This window comes from Branchiostoma lanceolatum, chromosome 13 (assembly GCF_035083965.1).
Source record: "Branchiostoma lanceolatum isolate klBraLanc5 chromosome 13, klBraLanc5.hap2, whole genome shotgun sequence".
NCBI classification, from domain to species: domain Eukaryota; kingdom Metazoa; phylum Chordata; class Leptocardii; order Amphioxiformes; family Branchiostomatidae; genus Branchiostoma; species Branchiostoma lanceolatum.
In genome coordinates this window covers 14797433-14820168 of record NC_089734.1, presented here as the reverse complement: position 1 = coordinate 14820168, position 22736 = coordinate 14797433, and the positions used below count along the sequence as shown (strand labels likewise).

The window sequence follows — 22736 nt, the reverse complement described above, 5'->3', positions numbered from 1 at the left end:
GGTCGTCCGCGGCTACTTCCTGGTATTAGTGCGCGATGACGGTCACGCGGCTTTGTCGCCTGATTACCCGAATCGTGCGTTCTATGTGCGTTTTGCGTGGTTTCGCACCATCGGGGATTGCGGAAAACGTATCCTCACGATTTTTTTCATTTTTCCTGATTGCACAGACAGAATGATGACCTTTATTTTCATATCAGTCATTATCCTAGGAAAACTTTTATTTTCTTTCCAGCGGCCTTGGAAGAATGCCCTAAAAATAGCAGTTTTGGGGATGAAAATTGCTTTTAGTGACGGTTTTCACTAAAAATGACGTTTCCACAGAAAATATCAAATTCGTCTGTCGTTCGAAGATAAGTCACCCCTATCCATCAGAAACATTGAATCGGCCGAAAAGGGATGTTTGGAAAAGCGCTATTGCCTTTCTGGGAACGAGTCAGGTCGGCCCCGAATTTAAAAAAAAAACTCCGAACCGAGACCTTCTGTCAGCAAATCCTACACACCTGGAAATAAAACTTGTAAAAACCCAAAGGGGTGAGTACGCCGCTGCCGGGATTAGAACCCGCGCCAATCCTGATCCGCACGGCTTAGGAAATCAACGCGCTAACCACTAGGCTAAAAGTTCCGGACCAGTTAGACTGGTCAGTTAGTGGATGTTGATCCCCACTGTTACAAACTTACCATGTCGAGTGCCATTCGATTACTACTACCGGGGCTTCCCGCTTCCCTGCTCAAAGTTTTTTTCCAGAGTAGCGAGTGTAGGTGCCCTGGTAGAAATCGGATGGTAACGTTACCTAGGTTAGATAAAACTGAAACAAGAAGATCTAAAAAAGTAGATATTTGTATATGTTTATATATATAAATATATATATATGGAGCCACCATGATAGCTTTGTGTCTCTCGATCATCAGTCAACTCTTAAAGCCCGATCAGCCACTAGAGGTGACTCAATTTGCGTGGTTGTCGGCAATGATCGGTGAACATCGGAACAGGTCGACAAACAGCCTCGTTTTCATGTGTAATCTAAGCCCCAATGGGGAGGGTAGTCTAGACGTAAGTTGGGAGGTTTCTGCCGTGATTTTTTTGCCCAAAATCACAATTTATCGATGGTCCAGGTGGGACATTACGGTTCTAGGGGCCTCTTTATGGAACATGATCCGTGCAACTTAGACACCTATGCCTCGAATTCAAAGTAGCATACCTTGTATAATACTTGTCCAAATGAGTGCACATTGTTAATTTTCTTACCATTGAAAGTACCTGGCATGTTTCTATGACAACCGTTGCTGAGGAAAGTATACTTCCATTTCAACGGGAAGGTTTAGAGCCGTATACTTAGTCTGTAAAAGTGAATTAGATTAATTACTCTATGAAACACTTTTGTTCGGTATTTTACATCAGAATTAATTGAAAGAAAGTCCAATTTAATGTACCATTGATGCATCATATGCACGATACAAATAATGCACCAACCTCCTTGAATGCATTATAGGTAGTGCCGCTATCATAAGATCATATAAAAACCAGAGTTAAGTATTTGTGCTACATGTACCTCAGGTTTGCTATGTTAGTTAGCGATTACGGGGTCTTTTTATAAATATTTGGTGTTGAATTTTTTTTCTTTCTATTTGAGTTGAATGTGTGATAGTTGAGCCGGAAAGAACGCCAGCGACCCCCCAAAAAAACCCTCCCAACAAAATTGTATGGCGACCCTGTGACGTCAAAATTCAAGATGGCGGCCACCACACATGCCATCGGTTCCAAAAAAGGTTTTGCCACGCAAACCTGTAACTTTTTGGGTTGGGGCAGCTTGGGGGTGTGACGCAGGGATAAACGTAATATCCTCCGGCCCCGCCATGTAATGGTCTCGCCCAGTTCGCGCGCTGCATGCAGGGACGCGGTTCACACTCCACTACACTGAGAAACACGCCTGCAAAGTTGGACACCAAACTTTCAACACCAGGGGCGAAATACAACCAGAAAACACTCTCAACTGGCCAGGTAAATCATGCTTAACGCTCAGAAGACATGCTGTCATTTGGTGAAGTAGATAGAATAGAGTTACCCACCGTTCAACGCAGTATTAGGGATGTTTTTGTGAAGGGGGAGGGGGGCGTACATGGTACCGGTGTATCAAAGATATTACAATGGTCGTGGAAAGACGCAAGTTTTCAGGTGTTGTCATTAGACCGTAATGTCATGACATGGGTCGTTTTGATAGGGAAGAAGGTATTAAATTTACGCATTCGGGCACTTACGATAAATTTTTGGAACCGTGGGTCACCCGGCTTTTGAAACATGAAAACTCAACTGTGCCGTGTTGTTGCGTAATAATTTTCTTCTTTCTGGCGCATCCTACATGGTGATGTCTGTGTATACATTGAGATCATTGTTTTTTGTTTGTATATAATTTGTAAATCTTAACACATACACCGGTACCCTATGCATCAACAAATTATTGTGGACGCCCTGTCTCTAGATCCTAGCTAAAAGCCTGACCTGGGGACCGGCTGGGGTGTTTACTTGTGACAATGTGACTAACAACAACAACAAACAAAACCAGAGTGTACCCTTAAGTAGTTTCTCTTATAATTTGCTATTGCCAAGAAGATTACGATTTCGGTGCTGCTTGTGTGTCTGTGTCTATCTGTGTGTGTCAGTGTCTGTGTGTGTCTGTGGACAGCATAATTCGAGAAGCTGCGGATGGCTGTTTATGATATTTGGCAGGTCGGTAGGTCAAGTTCGATAATGTGCCCCTTAATTGATTGTAAAATAACATCATAGTATACTGTTATTGTAAATGCATTTAAGTTTGTATGGTTTTTGTATTGTGCTAAGGCAAAAATGGAGCGTTTGCGGTGGTTTTAAGTTTGCGGCAGCGCAGGGATCTCCCCAGAAATATAGAGCAGGATGGGGGGAGGGTGCCAAGCATGTAAGATGTGTGTTGTGAGGGAAGAGGTCTGTTATATTTTGCCTTTGAATGGAAGTCATTTCCTGCAGTTTACATCTTGTCTACAATAAATGATATTTTAGCAAAATTACTGGGATAATATTGGAAGAAACACCCTAACTTTGAAGTCAACAGGATGGAGCTGGGATGAGAACAGGATGGAAGAGCGCCACTGTTCCATTCTTTAGGGAGATCCCTGGCAGTGCTATAGTCACATACTGCTACAGTATTGGACAAAAATGGTCGCGGTGGTTTTAAGTTTGCAGTGAAACGGTTGCTGGAAAACTGCCGCGAACATTTCTGCATTTACAGTATTTTTTTTTCTATGACAGGTTACAGATGTTGCGTCAGTGAGGATGGCAACCTTCGTGGAGATAGATTTCAACGATCTTGAGTTCTATGAGCGCTGCGGCGGCGGTTCGTACGGAAGCGTGTACCGGGCGCTCTGGAAGTCTGCCAAACTAGAGGTCGCAGTCAAACGTCTGTTGGTTCTGGAGAAGGAGGTACTTAATGTCTTGTCAAATTTCCAAAGAAAACATAAAACTAACTAAAGACATTTGGCCAAGTCTGAGACGTTATAAGTCGTTTTGCGTTTGTTTCAACTTTAAATGCCCCAAGATATTTTGCCTTTTAAGTTTTTTTCTCCTTCCTATACATAAGGCCACATCAATTTAATTTCTTGGTTAACAGATTTTTTTATTCATTTTAGCAACAAAAAAATCATGAAAACAGAAGGCTGGGGTGAAAACTTGCACCTGACCCTGTTCACTCCCTGAAATTGTGTGCACGAAAGTACAAACTTTCCTTTGAGATTCTGTTTTCCTGTTGATTTTCCAATCTAGTAGCATTTTCTTAAAAATTCCGTTAACCAAGAAATTAAAAATGGTGTGGCCTTATACAGTGTTAGATTTGTATGAGTTCGATTGTAATTCAGATAGTCTTTCATTTGCATAACAAAAGAGATGCCTCTTAATTATTTCGGAGAATTTCATGGTCATGACTCATGACATATGTACATATGTGTAACTTAGAATAAGTAAGATATTAAACATTATTGTAATGTATTGATTATGGTCATTCTTCGTCAGTTCTGTCATGAAGTCTATTAAAATATCTTTGTTTCCTTGTCTTTACTCTAGGTTGAAGTTCTGAGCAGCCTGAGACATAGGAATGTTGTGCAATTCTACGGTGCAGTGACCAAGGAACCCAACTACTGTTTAGTTACAGGTAAGTTGTCTGTTATCTTGCCTTAGTGACAGACTAACTCAGATGCAGAAACACAGACACACACGTACACACACACGCACACACAGATGGACATACACACACACACACAGATGGACATACGCACACACACACACATAGATAGACACACATACAGAGAGACACACACACAAACAAACACACACACACACATACAGATAGACTAACACACAGACATCTGCAAAACAATTTATATTTCACTCCCTTGCAGTGTAGTAACAACAAACTATCGCCCTGCAAAGTGACAAATAAATCATTATTCATTGCTTTACATTTCAACTCTTCATAATCTACCACCTTCGACCCAACTTAACAAAAATAAAACTTTAATCTGTCAGAATGAATAAGCATTTTTGGGGACTTACAGTATGGAACTCAGAAGTTCTTCTCTCTTTATTCATGCCAAATACACAATGTATGCAGATACATGTATATTGAATATACTGAACATAACAGGACTTATAATGCTGGATGTGTTCTAACTTTTATACAACTTTTGTTCCAGAATACGCTGCTCAGGGGTCCCTATATGCTTACCTCGCTTCTACTGAACTGGGCTTTGAACGAACAATAACATGGGCTAGAGACATTGCTCTTGGTAAGTATTAACTTGGAGATATCCCTACATGTATATCTTAACTGGTAGTAGCCTCACAGTTGAGCTCCTGGTTCCAATTACTAATGCTAACCGGGAGACCCTTGTTCAATTCTGGGTCAGGACATTTCAGTTGGAGCTGCACCCGTCTTTCAAAAGAGAAATAAAATTGTGGTCCTGTGTTTAAGGAGATACCTCCAGCATGTTAAAGGGAAAGAGCTAGCAACCCCTCCTTGTAAAAATATACCCTGCTACTAGTACTGAAACAGTAAGGCAACTTGCTGCCCTATGACTGCCATTACATGGGCACTACAAGGGTCTGAATGAACACTGAAATATACAGGACAAGCAATACATGTATTTGTACCCTCCATCAATGTCTTTGATTTGAAAATGATCTTACATACATATACACCCATGCTGTAAAATGAATAGAAACAACTATTTCACTGTTTTTTTCCTGCTCCCTAGCCTGTTTTTGGAAGATTTTTGGTTGTCACTTGTTGATTTGAAGAGAGGTACCGGTATTCCCAAATACTACTGTGTCTGCATTTTGGCAGCACCACAGGGGCGAGCTTAATGGTATAATATTGTGTGCAGTCTGCAAGAATTCTAGGAATTGTACAGGAATGTGTCTACAGGAATTTTTTAGTCCATTGGAATGTTTGGAATGTGTTTCACGCCACTTTTCATGTTCTGACAGGAATCAACTACCTTCATAATGAGGCGCCTTTTACGGTAATACATCGAGATTTGAAGTCCAAAAACGGTATGTTACATGATTATGATATATGCATGTTGTTTTCTGTTCTTATAGATAGTAGTTATGGATATAAAATAGCCCATTCCACATTTTAGCATTGAGCTAAAAACAATGTGATGCATAACAAACATGACTATATCATAGATATCATAGATTCTTTAATAGTGTTGCATCTTTTATTGGTATTCCTAAATTCTAGTAATTTCCAATCTACATGTAATAATGACTTGAGGGAAACATTTAATACTGTATTAATGCAGAAATGCTTTATGTTTGCGGTTTTCGCGGTAAGCTCTTCGCAGCGAACTTAAAATCACTACAATTTTTTTTTGCTCTCCTACCCCCTTGCCTGCTATTGTTTCAAACACAAACTTAAAACCACTGCGATCACTCCATTTTCTCCCTACCACGAAATTAAATTTACAGTATGTCTTTTTGTCTTGTATTAGCATATTTATATATATAAGATGATTTAGCTTTATCAGCCATAAAGGCATAAACATACATTGTATAACCTATATTCTTTCCCAATGAATGTATGTAACATTTCTGAGTCAGTAGCGCCTCCTAACAAGTGTTGTGTGTATTGCAGTGGTGATCAGTAGTGACATGACAGTGAAGCTGTGTGATTTCGGGGCCTCAAGGTTCATGTCCAGTACCACCAAGATGTCCTTTGTTGGAACCATCCCATGGATGGCTCCAGAGGTAACATCTCAACAGTTCTATACTCGTTTAGACAACTTCCTCATGGAGAGCATGAAATGAACTTCTTTGGGGTTAGTAAAAAAACATTTCAGTGTTCTCACCAGAATTTTTTCACAGCATAGGGGTCAGGTACAGAAGGCCAACTTAACGCGGTGCAAGTCACACGTGGAGTGCTGAAGACATGACCAGAGTAGGGAGTCCGGCATGTTCCCCCGGAAAATCTGTAAATTCATAACCCAATGAGACATTATTTCATGCATTTTGAGGGATAAATTTTGTGAAGTAGACTTTTTCCTCTGTCACAGCCTCATTCTAAAGCCAAATATGAACTTTTTATAAGATTTATGAAGGGTCACAAGGTTTGTCCCAGAAAGAAACACCCCTATGCTGGTTGAAACATAGCATAGGGGTCCAGATCACAGCATAGGGGGTCCAAATCACAGCATAGGGGGCCCCTAAGCTGAAAAGGCCTGGCGAGAACACTGCATTTAATCTATGAAGAGATAGAAGTTTTTGAGTTAATCTCTTCATAATGCTAGGGTAAGACAAGTCCATTGGCCCGATTGCGTGGGGCAAGTGAAAGTGTTAATCAGGCAAGTGCATGTCAGGGCTCGAAATACAATTAAGAGACTTGCAATTTGCAAGCGATTTTCAAGATTTGCAAGTAGAAATAATATGAACTTGCAATTTTACAAGTTGAAAATAACGGTGGATTGGGTAAGCACATACGTACCCGGTTGCGCAGTGCAAAATAGTGACAAAGTTTGACTGTTGCTAGAGGAGAAATTAGTCTCTGACTACTAAACAATAAAGCCTACATATAAATCAGTATTTAGATGTTTAGTCTTCTAATAATGCCATAAAAGTTGCTATGTCAGACTGAGTATGTACATTTTGTATGTACAGCAAAAGCAGTTACATGTACATACCGACTATAAATAGTATAATATTGCAAGTTGATTTTTCAAATTGCAAGACGAAGTAAAAGTTACCCCAAAAAGAGCCCTGCATGTCCTACTGCACTGGCCCCATCAATATTTCCATGGGTGCAGTTTTTACCATGGGTAGATGTGGGTAGATATTTGTCCAGTTCCATGTTTTTTTTCTGAAAAGGGTTTCCTTGCTGCAAGTGCTTTACCTATAACTCTGTGATCTAGAATAAGGACTTTGTGTCTTCCTCTGTTCCTTATATAGGTGATTCAAGGACTTCCTGTGTCTGAAGCTTGTGATACTTACTCCTTTGGAGTGGTAAGTTTCTTTGTTTCTCATTTTCATGTACATGGTACAGAGAACCTCATTAGATGGTCAAATTAAAGATTGTTGGATGATCGAATTAAGAGATTTTAACTGAATTATGATGTTCCTCATACACTCCCATTCAATTGGGGTGGCAACCTTGCTGCGATCATGCTTTAGCCTAAAATTTGACAGAGCGTTCAACGAATTTCATAGATAAAAGTGAATCTTTTTATGCTTTGTGTGTTTTGTTGTCTTTTCAGTTGCACTTTTATATTTTGCATGATATTTCAATTATAAAGTCGAGGGTTCCAAAGTTCCAATTTAGCGATCACTGTCTAGTGGAATGGTGGCCTTATCAATTAAAAATGAAAATCTGTAATGTATGGATTTTGTTAGGCTCTATATTGTTATAGTTGTGTTCATTTTCTCATTGCAGTATGCGATGCTAATGTTTTCAGGGCTACGTCTTTGGTTGTGCAGTACTCATGTAGTCGCCAGGTGGTGCTAATGAGTTGCTAATGTTCCAGGTTGTGTGGGAACTGCTGACAGGAGAGGTGCTGTTGAGTTCTGATTGTGTAACCTACAGTACTGCATGTACCTGCTAGGTGGCGCTAATGAGTTGCTAATGTTCCAGGTTGTGTGGGAACTACTGACAGGAGAAGTGCCGTTCAAAGGTGTGGAAGGTTTCCAGGTGGCCTGGCTAGTAGTCGAGAGAAATGAGGTACGTAAATCACTATAACTCCCATCCAATCCATGCCACTCTAACATAGACTGTCAGGTGTATTTTATGTCGTTCTAACTTTTAAATGAGACAATCTTTCCTGTTGGTCAACTTGTTGTCATTTTTTTGTGTGGCTAAATTGTTTACTTTATTGCAGAGAAGGTTACTGGTATGTTGTATGATTGTGTATTTAATTTAGCTTAGTTCAAGAATACTGTAAGTTGATTTAAGTTTGCTTGGACCAAACTTCATAGTAGGAGAGTAAAGGAGGCGTTTGTGTGGTTTAAGTTTGTGATTGAGACAACATAAAACCACTATGAATATTTCACGATTTACAGTAACACCATGATAGAATAATATTTTTTTTAATGCATGGTATTGAAGTGTAGTAGTCAATTTCTTGCCATTCCATTATAAATTACTAACTGTTTCTTATTTCTATGTGGTATATCATGTTTTCCAGTCTTTGGGAAGGTACGTAAAAAGAGGGTTCTGTGTTCAAGGAGGTGCCTCGAGCATGTTAAGAGAAAGGGGTATCAACACCCTCCATAAAAACATGCCCCGCTACAGAAACAGCAAAGGAAACTTTTTGCCCTAAATATATGTGCACTAGGCACTACAAGGTGGACAACAAAGTATGATATTTTGTTTCCTTTGACCATTGTGAGCCCTCTTGTGTTTCAGAGGTTAACTATCCCCAGCTCCAGTCCACCCAAGCTAGCTGCTCTCATGAACCATTGCTGGGAAACTGACCCAAAGGTAAAGCTTAAACAAAAACTGTCGTTAGTATTCAGATGCTTTCGATGTTTGGTAGACTATACAACATTCTTGATTCTTGGCATCGTGTGGCGCAATTGGTAGGGTGTTTCGCCCAGAAAAGAGAGGTCCCGGGTTCGAAACCGCGATATGACCCGATGTTGTACTAGTACCCTTGGGAAAGGCATTTACACGACTTTCCTCACTCCACCCAGGTGTAAAAGGGTACTTGACTTCGGTTGGGGAAGGTCGTATTGAGGTCACCTGCTGGCACCAAATGGCAGCCGCCCAGACCCTTGCGACAGTTCCACAAAAGTGAAAGTGTGGAACAAATATGTATCTGTTGTGTACTACATTGTAACAGTTGTATCTGATTTTATGTCATGCCTGGGCCTGATACGGGTGTTCCGGACCGTGTGATAACTATCCGGATCACATAGGGTTCGGGAGTGTTATCACACAGGCTTCCATAGAATATTTCAAACCCATTTCGAGGGCGCCGGTTGCGCGACCGTCGGAAATTCAAATACCGGATTCGGAGATTGGAATCAATGTTGCTACAGTTTCTTGTTCGAGGACACAAAACTCCCTCAACTTCTGGCGCATTCCGCATTGAAATGTGTGTTTCCTTGGGTGGGTATGGCCAAGGTATGACATAAATAAAATACAACACGTTGTATTCCGCATCACCCTCGGTCCCAGCCCTCCCGTGGGTCGGATCGCCCTCCGGCCTACGGCCGTCGGGCGATCTGACCCGCGGTCGGGCTGGTACCTCGGGTGATGCGGAATACCCCGTGTTGTATTCTATATGTATACCCTGCAGCAATTCAGCACTGGCTGCCATTGCATGGGTAATTTCTGACCAATAAACCATTATTTTTTTAATTTTTATTATTATTATGATTCCATTACATATCTTTAGTGCTTGTTACACCTATGACACCAAAATACAACAATTTCCTGATCACATTCAAACATTGCATTATCATTACGCAATGAACAAAGCCATTTGTACGAAATATACACCTTCCGATGTTAGTGAACATAGAACCTTACAAATCATACTTCCAGTTCTTGATTCTTGCTGCCAGGTACAATGTAATCATAAATTCCTTCTATGACAATGAGGTGTGTGTGTGCTTGTTACGGTGATTATAGACCTGCGAAAATCTGTCGATCTCTAGAAATTGCTGATTTCAAAATGTCCTAGAGCTTGCAGAATCTTCCAGCTAGCAAGTTTCCAACTGTATGAGTATGACACTAGTTGAGGACGGGAAACTTGTTCATGTTGGACTGACTTGTATGTTTCTGTTTTCCCTATAGAAAAGGCCAACTGTAAGAGAGATCCTAGCAGTACTGGAGGGGATGATGCAAGACAGTATGTATCACTTTTTATCTACTGTAGATTCATGAATTTTTACAGTAGGAGTAGAATGGAGGTTTTAGCAGTGTTTTAAAGGCATCCAGAGCATTTTATGAGGCTTGAAACTTGAATAAAAAAACTCCAATTTCTTAGTCATTCCTGCACATAGTAGGTTTCAATAACACTATAGATTACATATCGAAAAAAAAAAAAAAAATTGACGGTTCTCAGTGGCAAATGTGCTAGATGTTGGCACATCGGCAACCAAATCCGCAGGGTGTTTTTTGGCACACAGTTTGACAGATTAGCCGAATAGGCTCGGTGGGCGTCACTCCACCGTCCGGTAAGGTAGTGTAAAGTGCCTTTCCCAAGGGCACAATGTCGGGGCATGGTCAGTATCGAACTCGGGACCTATTGATTCCGAGTTCAACGCTCTAACCGTTACGCCACGCCGACGTCACATATCGACAAGGAACAAAGATACGATGCCGTTGTCTGGTGAGAGCTGACAGAAAATCCAAGCCCTAATAGACTGATCCTGACTGTCTATCACAATTAGTGGTTCGACCAATGAGAGAGTGACTGCATGTCCGTCAAATATTTGTATTTCTATGTTTTGACGGAGGCGGGCGGGGCTATGGTATCGGTCTATTTACACTAGGCGCGTGAAACTAAAAGATCAGCATGTAGCTTAATTTTGTGCCGCTTTTGAGCACTTTTGATAAGAAATCCGCACGTAAATGTGGTAAACAGTGGCATTGAATGTCAATTTCATAAAGATTACAGCAACTAGAATATTTCCAGTTTTCAAGCCTCATAAAATGCTCTGGGTGCCTTTAAGTTCACAGTTGAAATAATTCCCATGTACATTGTGTGCAAAAGTAGTACAACCCATGTTTGCAGTGTTATGGTCTAGCAGTGGAGAGGTCACAAAAATAAATTTACTGTATTTATCTATTGGTTTGACATGCAGCCAAATATAACCAACTTTAACCATGATTGATATCGGTTATCATGAAGATCTTAGCCTTCGAGTTAACTCGATCAGAATCAGATGGTATGAATGAATGACTGCACTATGAGACATTGTGACAGTCATATTCATATTTGTAGATAAACAAACATACATTATATTGTAGCACATTTATTTGATGTCATTTCTTTGTTTACAGAAAACTTTGCTGAAATGTCGGATTCCTTCCATCAACTTAAGATGGCATGGAAGTAAGTGTTCTTTAACATTTTAAGATAACTTAGTTGGACATTTCAGTGTATTTAATGATATTTATTTATTGGTCAAGTGTCACAAATTACAGAGGCAAGCAAGGCAGTTTATTTAATTACTCTGCAGGGCTTGAAATCCTGGGTGCATGTGCACATTTACATGTATGCACCCCCAAAATTGGAGCTGTGCACCTAATGTTTGACTTGGTGCACCAGTGCACCTGGATATTTTTTGCAGGATATAGTGTAGAGGTACCATTCTGTTGTACACTTGTACGTGTATTCAGAGTATACTTGAAATTTAAGTACAAGTATCTTGAAAAGTCATTATTTTGTTGTACTCTGTTTGATGTATTACTTAAAAATTTTGAAGCTAGCTAATAGAATTTCATATTGAAATTTTTAAGAGAGGCAGTAGGGTTTGTAATATGTTTTGCTGAATCAGATATTCTACTTTATGTTGTGCACCCAAAATTCTCCTGTGCACTTAAATGTTTAGGTTTGGTTCACCAGTGCACCTATTCTCAAAAATGAATTTCGAGCCCTTCTTTGTCTTCTCAGTACAATTAGTTCTTCCCAGATGTAGATGTGGGTGTTTTTGCAGGGCTGAGATCCAGCAGACAGTAGAGAAGTTGAAGAAGATGGAGCGAGCCCTGAGTATGAGGGAACAACAGCTGCAGAAGAAGGAGAAGGACCTACACAGGAGGGAACAGAAACTCAGGAGCAGTCTATCTGTACCGGTGGGTTCTGCACACGTTTTAGTTTTCAACAACAATAAACAGTGTTCTCACCAGGATTTTTTCACAGCATAGGGGTCAGGTACAGAAGGCCAACTTTGCGCGGCGCAAGTCACTTGCGGTTGCCAAAGACATGATAATGGTTGGGAGTCTGGCTTCTTCCCGCAAAAAATTTTGAAATTCATAACCAAATAAGACACTATTTCCTGCATTTTGAGGGATAGATTTAAGTTTTCCTCTGTCACATCCTCATTCTAAAGCCAAATATGAACTTTTTGTAAGATTTATGAAGGTTTTTCCTAGAAAGAAACACCCCTATGCTCATTGAAGCACAGCATCGGGGGTTCAGATCACAGCATCGGGGGTTCAGATCACAGCATCGGGGGTCCAGATCACAGCATCGGGGGCCCCTATGCTGAAAAGGCCTGGCGAGAACACTGGTAAAACAAGAGACATTGGTGAACAAAAAAATATCTAGTTAATAAATACTACTTGAAGACAGTAGAATGATGTCCAGACTATGCTTGATGGAAGTACCGACAACTGTTAAAGTATCTAATACCAGCTCAGAAAATAACAAGAAATACTAGTCATGCCTTCAAGGGCCGGAGTTGCATTTGTACCAACTCAGAACTGAGGTGTGCGTATGAAGCTGGTGTGTTATAATGCCATAGGGCAGATATACTGGCTATATATTAGATACAGATACAGATTAGAAAAAACCTTGGCAATAGCAGGAAAGATTTCTATTCCGATAATTTGAAATGTAGTTTGGCCCACGAAACGTTTAGATTCTGACTTCTACCAGATACTGAACAACTGAAGACTTTTCGTCAAACTTTAACTACCCAGCACAGAATTTCATTTCTTTGGTTCTACCAGACATTATGGAATATACTCTTAATGTACTTGATTCAAACTCTGTTTTGCTGTAGACTATCACAGCGGACCATGACGTGGGTGCTTGGACAGAACAAGAAGTGGTAAGTTTGTTTACATGTGTGCACTACTTATGGTTGGTATTGATTATATCTCTGGTATTCTAACATGTCTGAATGAAGAACAACAACATGTTGATATATAAATCCAATAAAAAGTTATTGGTATTGAGAGGCATCAGTCACTAAGGTGAAGACAGAGCCTACTACATAATATTTAGTATTTATTGTTAGAAATGGTACTTACTATTAGATAGAAATTGATAAGATGCATGCAAATGAAGCAGTCATAGTTATCACAATGTAGTAGTCTGGGTTTAAAGCCTTGGTAGGCAGACTAGAGCTACCTATGCTAACATAAGGTACATGTAACAATGTACATGACATTGTATGTGATTAAGGGTAGGATTCCTACTAGGAATGATAGTAAGTTGCAATTGAACATGGCACAGAAGTTAACATGATACATGTATGTTTTATTGTTGTCACAGTTGTGAGGGCGTAAAGTCTAGAAAGCTGATGACTGATGTTTTAATTTTTTGTTCCACTAGCACATATGGATGCAGCATTTAGGGAATGATTGTAAGTATTGTGATGCTTTGTGATCTTTGTAGTCATAGTTACACTTCAAAATGGTGACCATCTGTAAATAGTTTCATCAGTCTGGTAATAATAACAGTAACTGTTCTTTGTTGCACAACCAAAAGCATTGGCCTGACAGCTTGTATTAGATTCCTTGTCTATTAACGGCTAATATCTCACAGCTCATAATTTTTGTGTCAACGCTTTTAGCTGATACCATTGATTATCTTTAAGACTTCAATTTACAGTAAAAAGCTCTCATTAGCTGGGGGAGAAGTGCAGTTTTTTTCAACTGGTATGAGAACAGCGTTCAGTATTAATACAGCTCCCACATTATCATCTATTAATGAATACTGCATGGCTACTTTGGCTCACCCTCATAAATCAGGCCCCCTACGCTCCATGATACATCGGTCGCGAAGGGGCCCTGATTACCAGCGTGCCCAGACATGGTTATGGCGACCTCGCCACCAAAACAGCTTCAGCCAATCAGAGGGGTTTGCTTCCCATCATCGGAAGCAATCGTGCAAAGAACACTGGGAAGCTATCAACCAATCAGGTTACGTGTTACATCGTTGCTTTGGTTACCCAAAACAAATGGCAGCCGACAGTTTTGCTTCAGCTGTGGAAGACTGGTTTGGATTAGAGCGGCTTCATCAGCATCAGCAGTCCACCCTACAGACACTGCTTGATGGCAGGGATGTATTTCTAAGTGTAAGGACAGGCGGAGGGAAGAGCCTCTGTTATATGGGCTTCCCAGCTGCAGCGAAAGCCGAGCAAGCCCACTGATCTTGTCCGCGACCTCCGTCTGGACATGAGTTCGTCAGTCCGCTCATTGCCAAATAAGGCCAGCTCATTAATTATTCATGAGCAAGTGTCCCGGACGTCGCCATAACCATGTCTGGGCACGCTGGTAATCAGGGCCCCTTTGCGACCGATGTATCGTGGAGCGTAGGGGGCCTGATTTATGAGGGTGCTTTGGCTCAAATTTGGTTGATTTGGGCCCCCCTGTTATTTTTGTGTCTGATATTTTTGCTTTTAATTTAATTTTTCACCCAGCTGGCCACCCCAGTGACCTGTCCAAGTATGCAGACATGTTCCTACAGAACAACATCAACGGTAAGAGACTGCTAATGCTGTCTCCTGAGGACCTCAGGTCCATGGGCATCCTGTCTCTGGGACACAGGCTAGACCTACAGGTCAGTAACACATGTGTGCATGGAACATTAACAGTGTTTTAAACTGTCTTTTTCCTCAGAAATAGAGATTCTTCATAGACAAACAAACAAACAAACAGACCAACAAACAAACAAGCAAACAAACAAAAGAAAGCATGTTGCATTGATATGAATTGCTTGTTTGCTTGCTTGCTCACTCACATTCATTCACTCACTGACACACTCACTCATTCATTCATTCACTCCCTCTCACTCACCACTCACTCATTCACTCACACTCACTCTAACATTCATTCACTCACTGACACACTCATCCACTCACTTTCACATGCCTGCTCACTCACTCTCTCACTCACTCAACTCCTTAAAAAATATTCAACTACATTTTCATTTTCTATGACCAAAATGATGTAAATTATTTTTTTCTCGCACCTATACCAAAATGGCAATTCTATTCAAAGCCAATATAGCTTAATTGCAAGGTAACTACAAACAAGGAGTCAATTGTGAAAAGATTGAAAAAAGGTATAATGTAATAATTATCATTAGTGATATACACTCCCTATTGTTCATGGAAATTAGTAACATTCATTTCATCATAATCTTGTGTCAAAAGTACAAGATAATTTGTTAGTGTTAACGTCCTCTTCATGTTACATGTTTTTCAACTTGTGCCCATCGCTATCTCCTAAAAAAGCAAGAACACTTGGCAGCTGTAAACCTCTGATTGGTCACTGAACTGGATTGCTATATTGAGTATCTATCTTTAACATTCATGATAGAGACTATTGTTCACAACAGCATGTTATAGAAAAAAAGCTTTTACTGTATTGTTATAGTGACATGGGTGACTTTTTTTCCAGAATGAAATAGAACAACTGAAAATTGAGAATCACAGACTTTTGCACTTTCCACCACTGTCAAAGGTAAATACATGTAGTTTATATCAATATATGTACACAAATATACATTGAAAATGTTACAATTGCTTTAAATAGTACACCAGTTCTTATTCTTCTTTAGTATTAGAATTGATGTACATGTAGTATCAGTTCTGTATTGCTGGTGAAACGGCCCTTCGGCGTTACACACCAGTGTGCTTCGCAGGCATGTACATGTAGCATGGCAGCAGCTGGTTATATTACACTAACACACCTAAAGTTGGAGCATCTAATAGTATTTGACTGTTTCGAATGTTACACGTCACTGCATTAACATTCATTTTGTTTTCATCTTATTCAATTGACATAACTAATGATTTCTAAGACCACCACATCGTTGCTGTGTTCTTACCCCTGACCAAGTCTATATTTTAACCCCCGACCATACCTGTGTTGTCAGGATGCAGCTGGGTTCCCGCCTGGCTCCTCCCCTGGAGGTCAGATGTACGTCACCTTAAACCTGCTCATCGGCAACCACTGCAGAATGGGACAGACTCCAGAGGTTTGTAGATCAAAGAAGACCCTACCAGAATCATCTAGATCCTCCCCAAATAGTTTTAAGAAATGTAACCTTTCCAAAAATAGTAAAAGACTGTCCATCATTTGTGTGTGATAGTGTGGTGTCTGTGTGGCATAGTGGCAGAGCATCCGGCTATGAACCAATGAGACCCAGGTTCAATCCCCAGTGGAGTTCCCAGACATGTCTGGACATGCACCCTTGGGAAAGGCACTTAACACACATTTCCCATGTCCTAAGCCCAGCAGTAGGGTTTGGGTTGGGGTTAGAAAGGGCATCCAGCCGTATAAACTCTTGCTACAAAAAAGACTTACACTTGATGAGGTGTTCTGGGGCTCCCCCATCCATGTGCAAGTACGTCCAACCCCCATATGTGATGGGGAATAAAAGAAGTAAAATTGGAGAGAGGGAGAGAAAGAGAGAGTATGAGATATGAAACAAATCTCTATTTTGTATCAAGTATCACAATAGCTAAGCTATAGAACCATCTTTGTTCCTTTTTATTTCATGCAATGGGAGCGATGTATTGCATTGGTCTTGCGTGTATGTGACGCATGTGTTTCTGCTAGTGCTTGTGTGTGTGTGTGTACATGTGTAATACACTACTTAGTGCTGCTATTCTGGTCTACGAGACTGGAAATGCTGCAGGAAGGGGATGAGTAAGGGGGTGAAGTCTGCCATCTCTGATTGACTTTTCTATATTCAATTTGTTACACACCTCACTGTGGTATGATCTTGCAATGTGGGTTACATGTATGCCCTAGGCATTTAATGGAAAAGTCATGGAACAACACCTGTTTACATTTTTGCACTTTTAGACAAAACACACACACATACTTATGCACACACACACACACTCACTCACCCACACCCACACAGACACATTCGCACAGGAACGCTACTGGCATACATGGTGATAATACATGTAATGTAACTGTTTTCAGGAGAGTAAGTGGAAGATGTATGTGGAAGTTGACGGTGATGTGGCCGCGACGGCTGCCATCAAAAACGTCACCTTCCTACTCAAGTCTACCAATGACGTAATCAGGAAAGACCATGTGAGTGATATAATTAGAATACGGTTAATTTTTTTTTAATTCATGATCATAGGTTCATGTATATTGCTGGGTTCATAAAAGAAGTTCTTGCAGTCTAAATATACATTGTAGAATTGACTGAACTATGTATTCTAGGCAAACATGTACGTGTACGGTCATTCAAAAGAAGAAAAAGCTTATTCATGCATATTATATACAAATCATGTAAAACTTAAAGGACAAATGCTATGTATGAATTTAGTATATGCATGACTATGGTTGCAAGGTTCCATATTTCATATCTTCATTAGAAAAAAAATTACTGAAATTTATTATTTTGTATTCAGTAAAATGTTTGAATGGTCATACCAGATTGACATTTATATTTTATTTGCGATCCATACAGCCTCCTTATGTGATGGACAATTGGTGTGTTGGTTCAAACTCTCCCATTCAAGTGGAGTGCTCTGTTTTCTATGAGGTAAGGTTTGGACTATTTTATTTTGTCATGAGGTAAGTTTTGGAATATTCCATCTGTGGTGAGGTAAGGTTAATAATGTGCCATCTGTATTGAGGTATGGTTTGGAATGTGCCATTTGTTGTGAGGTATGGTTTGGAACATTCCATCTGTCATGAAGTAAGGTTTGGAATATGCCATCTGTCATGAAGTATGGTTTGGAATAGTCCATCTGTCATGAGGTAATGTTTAGAATATTCCATCTGTCATGAGGTATGGTTTGGAATAGTCCATTTGTCATGAGGTAAGGTTTGGAATATTCCATTTGTCCTGAGGTAAGGTTTGGAATATTCCCTCTAGATCTGTCATGAGGTATGGTTTGGAATATTCCATCTGCCATGAGGTATGGTTTGGAATGCACTATCTGTTGTGAGGTACAAGATACAAGATACAAGATGTGTTTTATTAACTTGAAGGTTTGGAAATAATTGGAATATTCCATCTGTCATGAGGTAAGGTTTGAATGTGCCATCTGTAATGAGGGAATATTCCATCTGTCATGAGGTAAGGTTTGGAATATTTCATCTGTCAGGAGTTATGGTTTTTGTTTTACTTGAAAGTTATGAAATCTGGGAGCAGTGTTACAAACTAGTAGTCATAGCCTTATACATGTGGAAGTAAACTATTTTTGGCATGTCTGTCTTCTTTTCTCACTGCAGTTTCTTTGTGTTCTGCCAGATGGCGCTTCTATCTCTGATTGCCGAATGGTCTGTGTTTTTTTTCAGGACCATGTTAAGAAACCCAAGCAGACTAAGCACCTGCACACAGTAGTGCTGGAGAAGGGAGGAGAGACCCATGAGAAGACTGTCCAGCTGTGCCTGAGACAGCCCGGTGTGCCTGACAGTGGCACCTCCACTCCGGCACGCAGCTCTCCAAAACATTTCACAGGTATAGGCAGTTTCTTTCTACAGTAGGAATGTCCCTGAAGCTTAACTGGTAGCAGCCTCAGTCCTCACTCCACCCAGGTGTAAAAACCGGAACCTATTTTGGGTTTGGGAGATAAAAGGTGATGGAAGGAGAGGGTCCTAAGTCCTAGATACAGTTGATAACAACCAACTGTCCTACCTTTATCTTACCTTAGACCTAAGTTCACCCCACAACATCATGTTGTATTTGTCGGCAAATGATGTCCTCCAGACATCTCATCATCTTTCAGACTGTACTTTTGAAGGTAGTCTTGGGTCTTCCCTGGGGATATTTTTCTTCAGGTTTCCAGCCCGCAGCTACATTGTATTGGCTTTTCTTTGGCTTTTCATTCTTCATAATGCAACATAGAAATGGTCCACTTCAGCACCAAGCTAAGGTTTTAAACTTTAAGGCAACCAAAGCAATATTTGTGCCCCAAAAATGGAAATAAAATAATGCTGAAATCTTAATGGTTACCGGAGTGACATTTATTAACACTGTTAAGCACATTTTAAGCGCATTTTAAAACCGCAGAAAAACGTGCCGTACAATGATCCCCTTAGTTTCGCGAGCCTACAACAACCCGGCAACGATTTTCAGTGAGTTCTCACATCATAACAACGTCATATTTTTGCATCATGGACGTCGCTATACATTGTGATAATGTTGAATTAATCATGTATAGAAATGACTAGATTAATAGACTTTCAAAATTCAAAATTTTTGGGCCCTAATGTTGCTTGGGTTTCCTTTAATTCTTCCCACAGAAGAACAGGTGACGCTCGTCCCACATAGTTCAGTCCACACCGTGGTCACTACCATGGGCAGTGGAGCGGGCTGGTCATCTCCGCAGAGCGCTGGTGCTACAGGGTGGACGTCACCACTGGGGGCCTGGGCTAACAGGCAGCCACCAGGCAAGTACAGCTCTTGTGAAGCCAACCTTTAAAAATACCAACACAATTCAGACTGATACAAGTCTGCCAGTTGATTTGCAAAATTTGGTCTGCAAATTTGGTCTGCAAATTTGCAAGTTGTTCATACATGTATTTTTCTGCAATCCTAATCTTATTTGATGCCCATGAGAGTCTTGTCCATCGACCAACTCTTGTTACTGCAATATCTTAAAATGTCTGGAGTGTTTATGTTGCTGATTATAAAGCTTTGAAGTAACACATGCAACTGGATAGATTTTGAAAACAGTCTGACGTTTCAGACAGCATCCACTACCTTACTTCAGTCACTGATGAAAGGTAATCTATTCCACCTAAAACGTCTGATCTTTTCCAAAATTTTAATCTATCCAATAATATTGCTTATAATGAGTACCTGTTATCTTGCGTATCTTATTACCTAGATGTCTATTGAACACATGGTTGGATTGCTACATGTATATACTCCTTTAGCCACCAACAGTACAGGCATACGACATTGGAAGATTCACTTGAAAGTTCATTTGTGTTGGTAGCAGTCATTCTGATTCAAAGTTGAACTACATGTAGCTGCAGTAGCCAACACAAAAATTGGACTTACCCAAATTTTCGACTGATCAGCTTCAGTCTTTGTAAGGGAGTGAACAATCCACTGCTTCTGTGACGTCTCGTTATGCAGATAGAACACGTGACCCGATGAGACTTTCTGCAACTTTTGATCCACTGCTCATAGAGTCACGTGTTCTATCTGCATAACGTGACCTCACGGAAGCAGTGGATTGCTCATTCCTTGACAAAAACTGGGAGCTGATCAGTGAAAAATTTGGGTGAATCCAATTTTTGTGTTGGCTATTGCAGTTCAAATTTGATTTAAATTGACATTAGAAGATCCTGAATTCATGTGAAAAATTGTGCATTTTTCTTGCAGCGAATTTCACTATGATTGCCACTGCCTCACTAGAGCCTTCTACGGGTCTCTGGGCGAGTGTAGCGGCCGGGAAAATCTCTGGGAGGGACAACCCACCATTGCCGGCCTCCTTCTACGTCACCAAGAAATCACCCAAAAAACCTGTCCCGCGTCGTGTGGATAACACAGACATGCAATACAGAGAGGCAACGCCAACGGGGCACAACACGGTTTCTTACGAAAGTGACAGAACTGCAATGTACGAGCCCAGAGTGCGGAGAAGACTGTCGGAGGAGGCGCAACAGAGCCAACGCATCGTCAGCTGGTCTGACGAAATGGACAACCAATCAGACTTGACGAGCAAAAGTTACGCGGACGTTGCAGGACATAGCCTCGTGGCGGACATGCAGCAGTTACAAATTGTGAGGGACAGGCCGCACTTCAGTAGCAGTAGTGAGGTGTCTAGTCCGAGGTATCCTGAGAATACAGGTAGACAATCACAGAACTGGGTAGAAGGAAGACAACAAAGGTATGATAGACAAGGGGAAGGGCAGAGCTACAAGTATGACAGGCAAGGGGAGGGGAGGAGCCAAGGGTATGACAGACAGGGAAGGGGGAGGGGCCAAGGGTATGACAGAGAGGGAGGGGGGAGGGGCCAAGGGTATGACAGGCAGGGAGGGGGGAGGGGCCAAGGGTATGACAGACAGGGGGGAGGGAGGGGCCAGAGGTATGACAGACATGGGGAGGGGAGAGGCCAGTACAGGGGAAACTACAGAGGGAACAGGGGGAAAGACTGGAGGGGGAGAGGGAGAGGCCGTCCCAGGGACTACCATAGGAGAGTCAGCGACCAAGCGCCGGCTCCACAACACGCGGAGCACGCTCCGTACAGACGGGTGGTCAGTACGTCTGACATGGAACGATACAGGCAGGAGGAGGGCGACGCGTACGGTCAACGTCGTTACGACAACTACGACGCGGATACCATCCAGGGTTTTCAGTCTCAACACAACAGCATCCGCGAAGAGGATCACGTGTACTTTTACGTTGGCGACAGGAGGAGTTCCGAAGTCGGGGGAGATTCAGTTAACGAAGGGAGGGGTGGACACCAGTCAAGGGAGATGCAAGCACCCGACCACACACGTGAACTTTCCCCTGATAGGTTGGGATTCCACCAATCAAGTGAGTCCGGGGATCAATCAGAAGGTTCTTGGCAAGAAGTGAAGAAAAGAGAAAGAAAAATCTCTGGGTCGAGCGATAATCAGGATAGAGGGAGGGGGAGAGGCAGAGGGAGGGGTGGGGAAAGGGGTAGCAGAAGGGAAGGTGCACCACGGGGTGGGGGGAACAGAGGAAGGGAGACAAATACTCACTCAGATAGAGGGGGGAGAGCAGGGTTTAGGGCCAGAAACAGGAGATATTAAAATAGAGGCAGAAATGACTCTAGCTACCTCTCAGGAATGATATATTAAAGTCTTATTTACAACTTGTGATTGACTAATGTACAAAATAGAATTTAGCTTCCAAAGTTGATATAGATTGTCGGATGAAATTTTAAAGCTAAAACTGTTGTGTTTTTTTATGTGTATTTCCATCAGTGGCGGGTGTATCCCTTGTGCAAATATCAAGTCCGTGTGAGTTCTGTATTGATATTTTTTGGCTTTGGTTAAGGTTTGCGGCAGAAAAAGTAATTTTTTTTGTTCGATATCCAGGCTGCAGAACAATGCGTAAAAAACACTTCTTCCCCGTAAACTTTACTTAAGCCAAAAAAATGCCAATACGGACTTGATACACCCCAAAGTGTGACAGCCCCCTTATATGTAGTGTTACATGTACCTGTGCAGAGGGCTATTCTCTGACATTTTAGGGCTTTCTAAGCCACAATATAATGCAACCATGCTGCTACGCCCCCTTGCAGGCATGAGCTGAAGTGCATTACAATAGTTAAGGTTGGGTCCTAGAGGTAGAGTAAGGCC

General features: G+C 41.2%; 1 protein-coding gene across 1 annotated transcript; it reads left to right on the top strand.

The window, feature by feature from the left end:
• Positions 1-1892: 1892 nt before the first annotated feature.
• Positions 1893-22398, top strand: LOC136447686 (mitogen-activated protein kinase kinase kinase 20-like). The gene is made up of 23 exons (XM_066446729.1): positions 1893-1999; positions 3281-3451; positions 4088-4175; positions 4717-4809; positions 5510-5575; positions 6162-6274; positions 7469-7522; positions 8148-8234; positions 8919-8993; positions 10314-10368; positions 11526-11577; positions 12182-12317; positions 13250-13297; positions 13804-13834; positions 14894-15033; positions 15876-15938; positions 16354-16455; positions 17415-17528; positions 17914-17988; positions 18750-18912; positions 19698-19844; positions 20788-21925; positions 22359-22398. Exons 2-23 carry the CDS (start codon positions 3305-3307, stop codon positions 22396-22398), a joined length of 3027 nt encoding a protein of 1008 aa, XP_066302826.1. The 5' UTR covers positions 1893-1999; positions 3281-3304.
• Positions 22399-22736: the final 338 nt, after the last annotated feature.

Excerpts from the sequence above, each read along its gene's own strand:
- LOC136447686 (XM_066446729.1), top strand. The coding sequence starts at position 3,305 with ATGGCAACCTTCGTGGAGATAGATTTCAACGATCTTGAGTTCTATGAG. Across the intron at positions 4,176-4,716 it reads CAACTACTGTTTAGTTACAG|AATACGCTGCTCAGGGGTCC; the intron begins GTAAGTTGTCTG and ends CTTTTGTTCCAG. Across the intron at positions 13,298-13,803 it reads CTTGGACAGAACAAGAAGTG|CACATATGGATGCAGCATTT; the intron begins GTAAGTTTGTTT and ends TTGTTCCACTAG.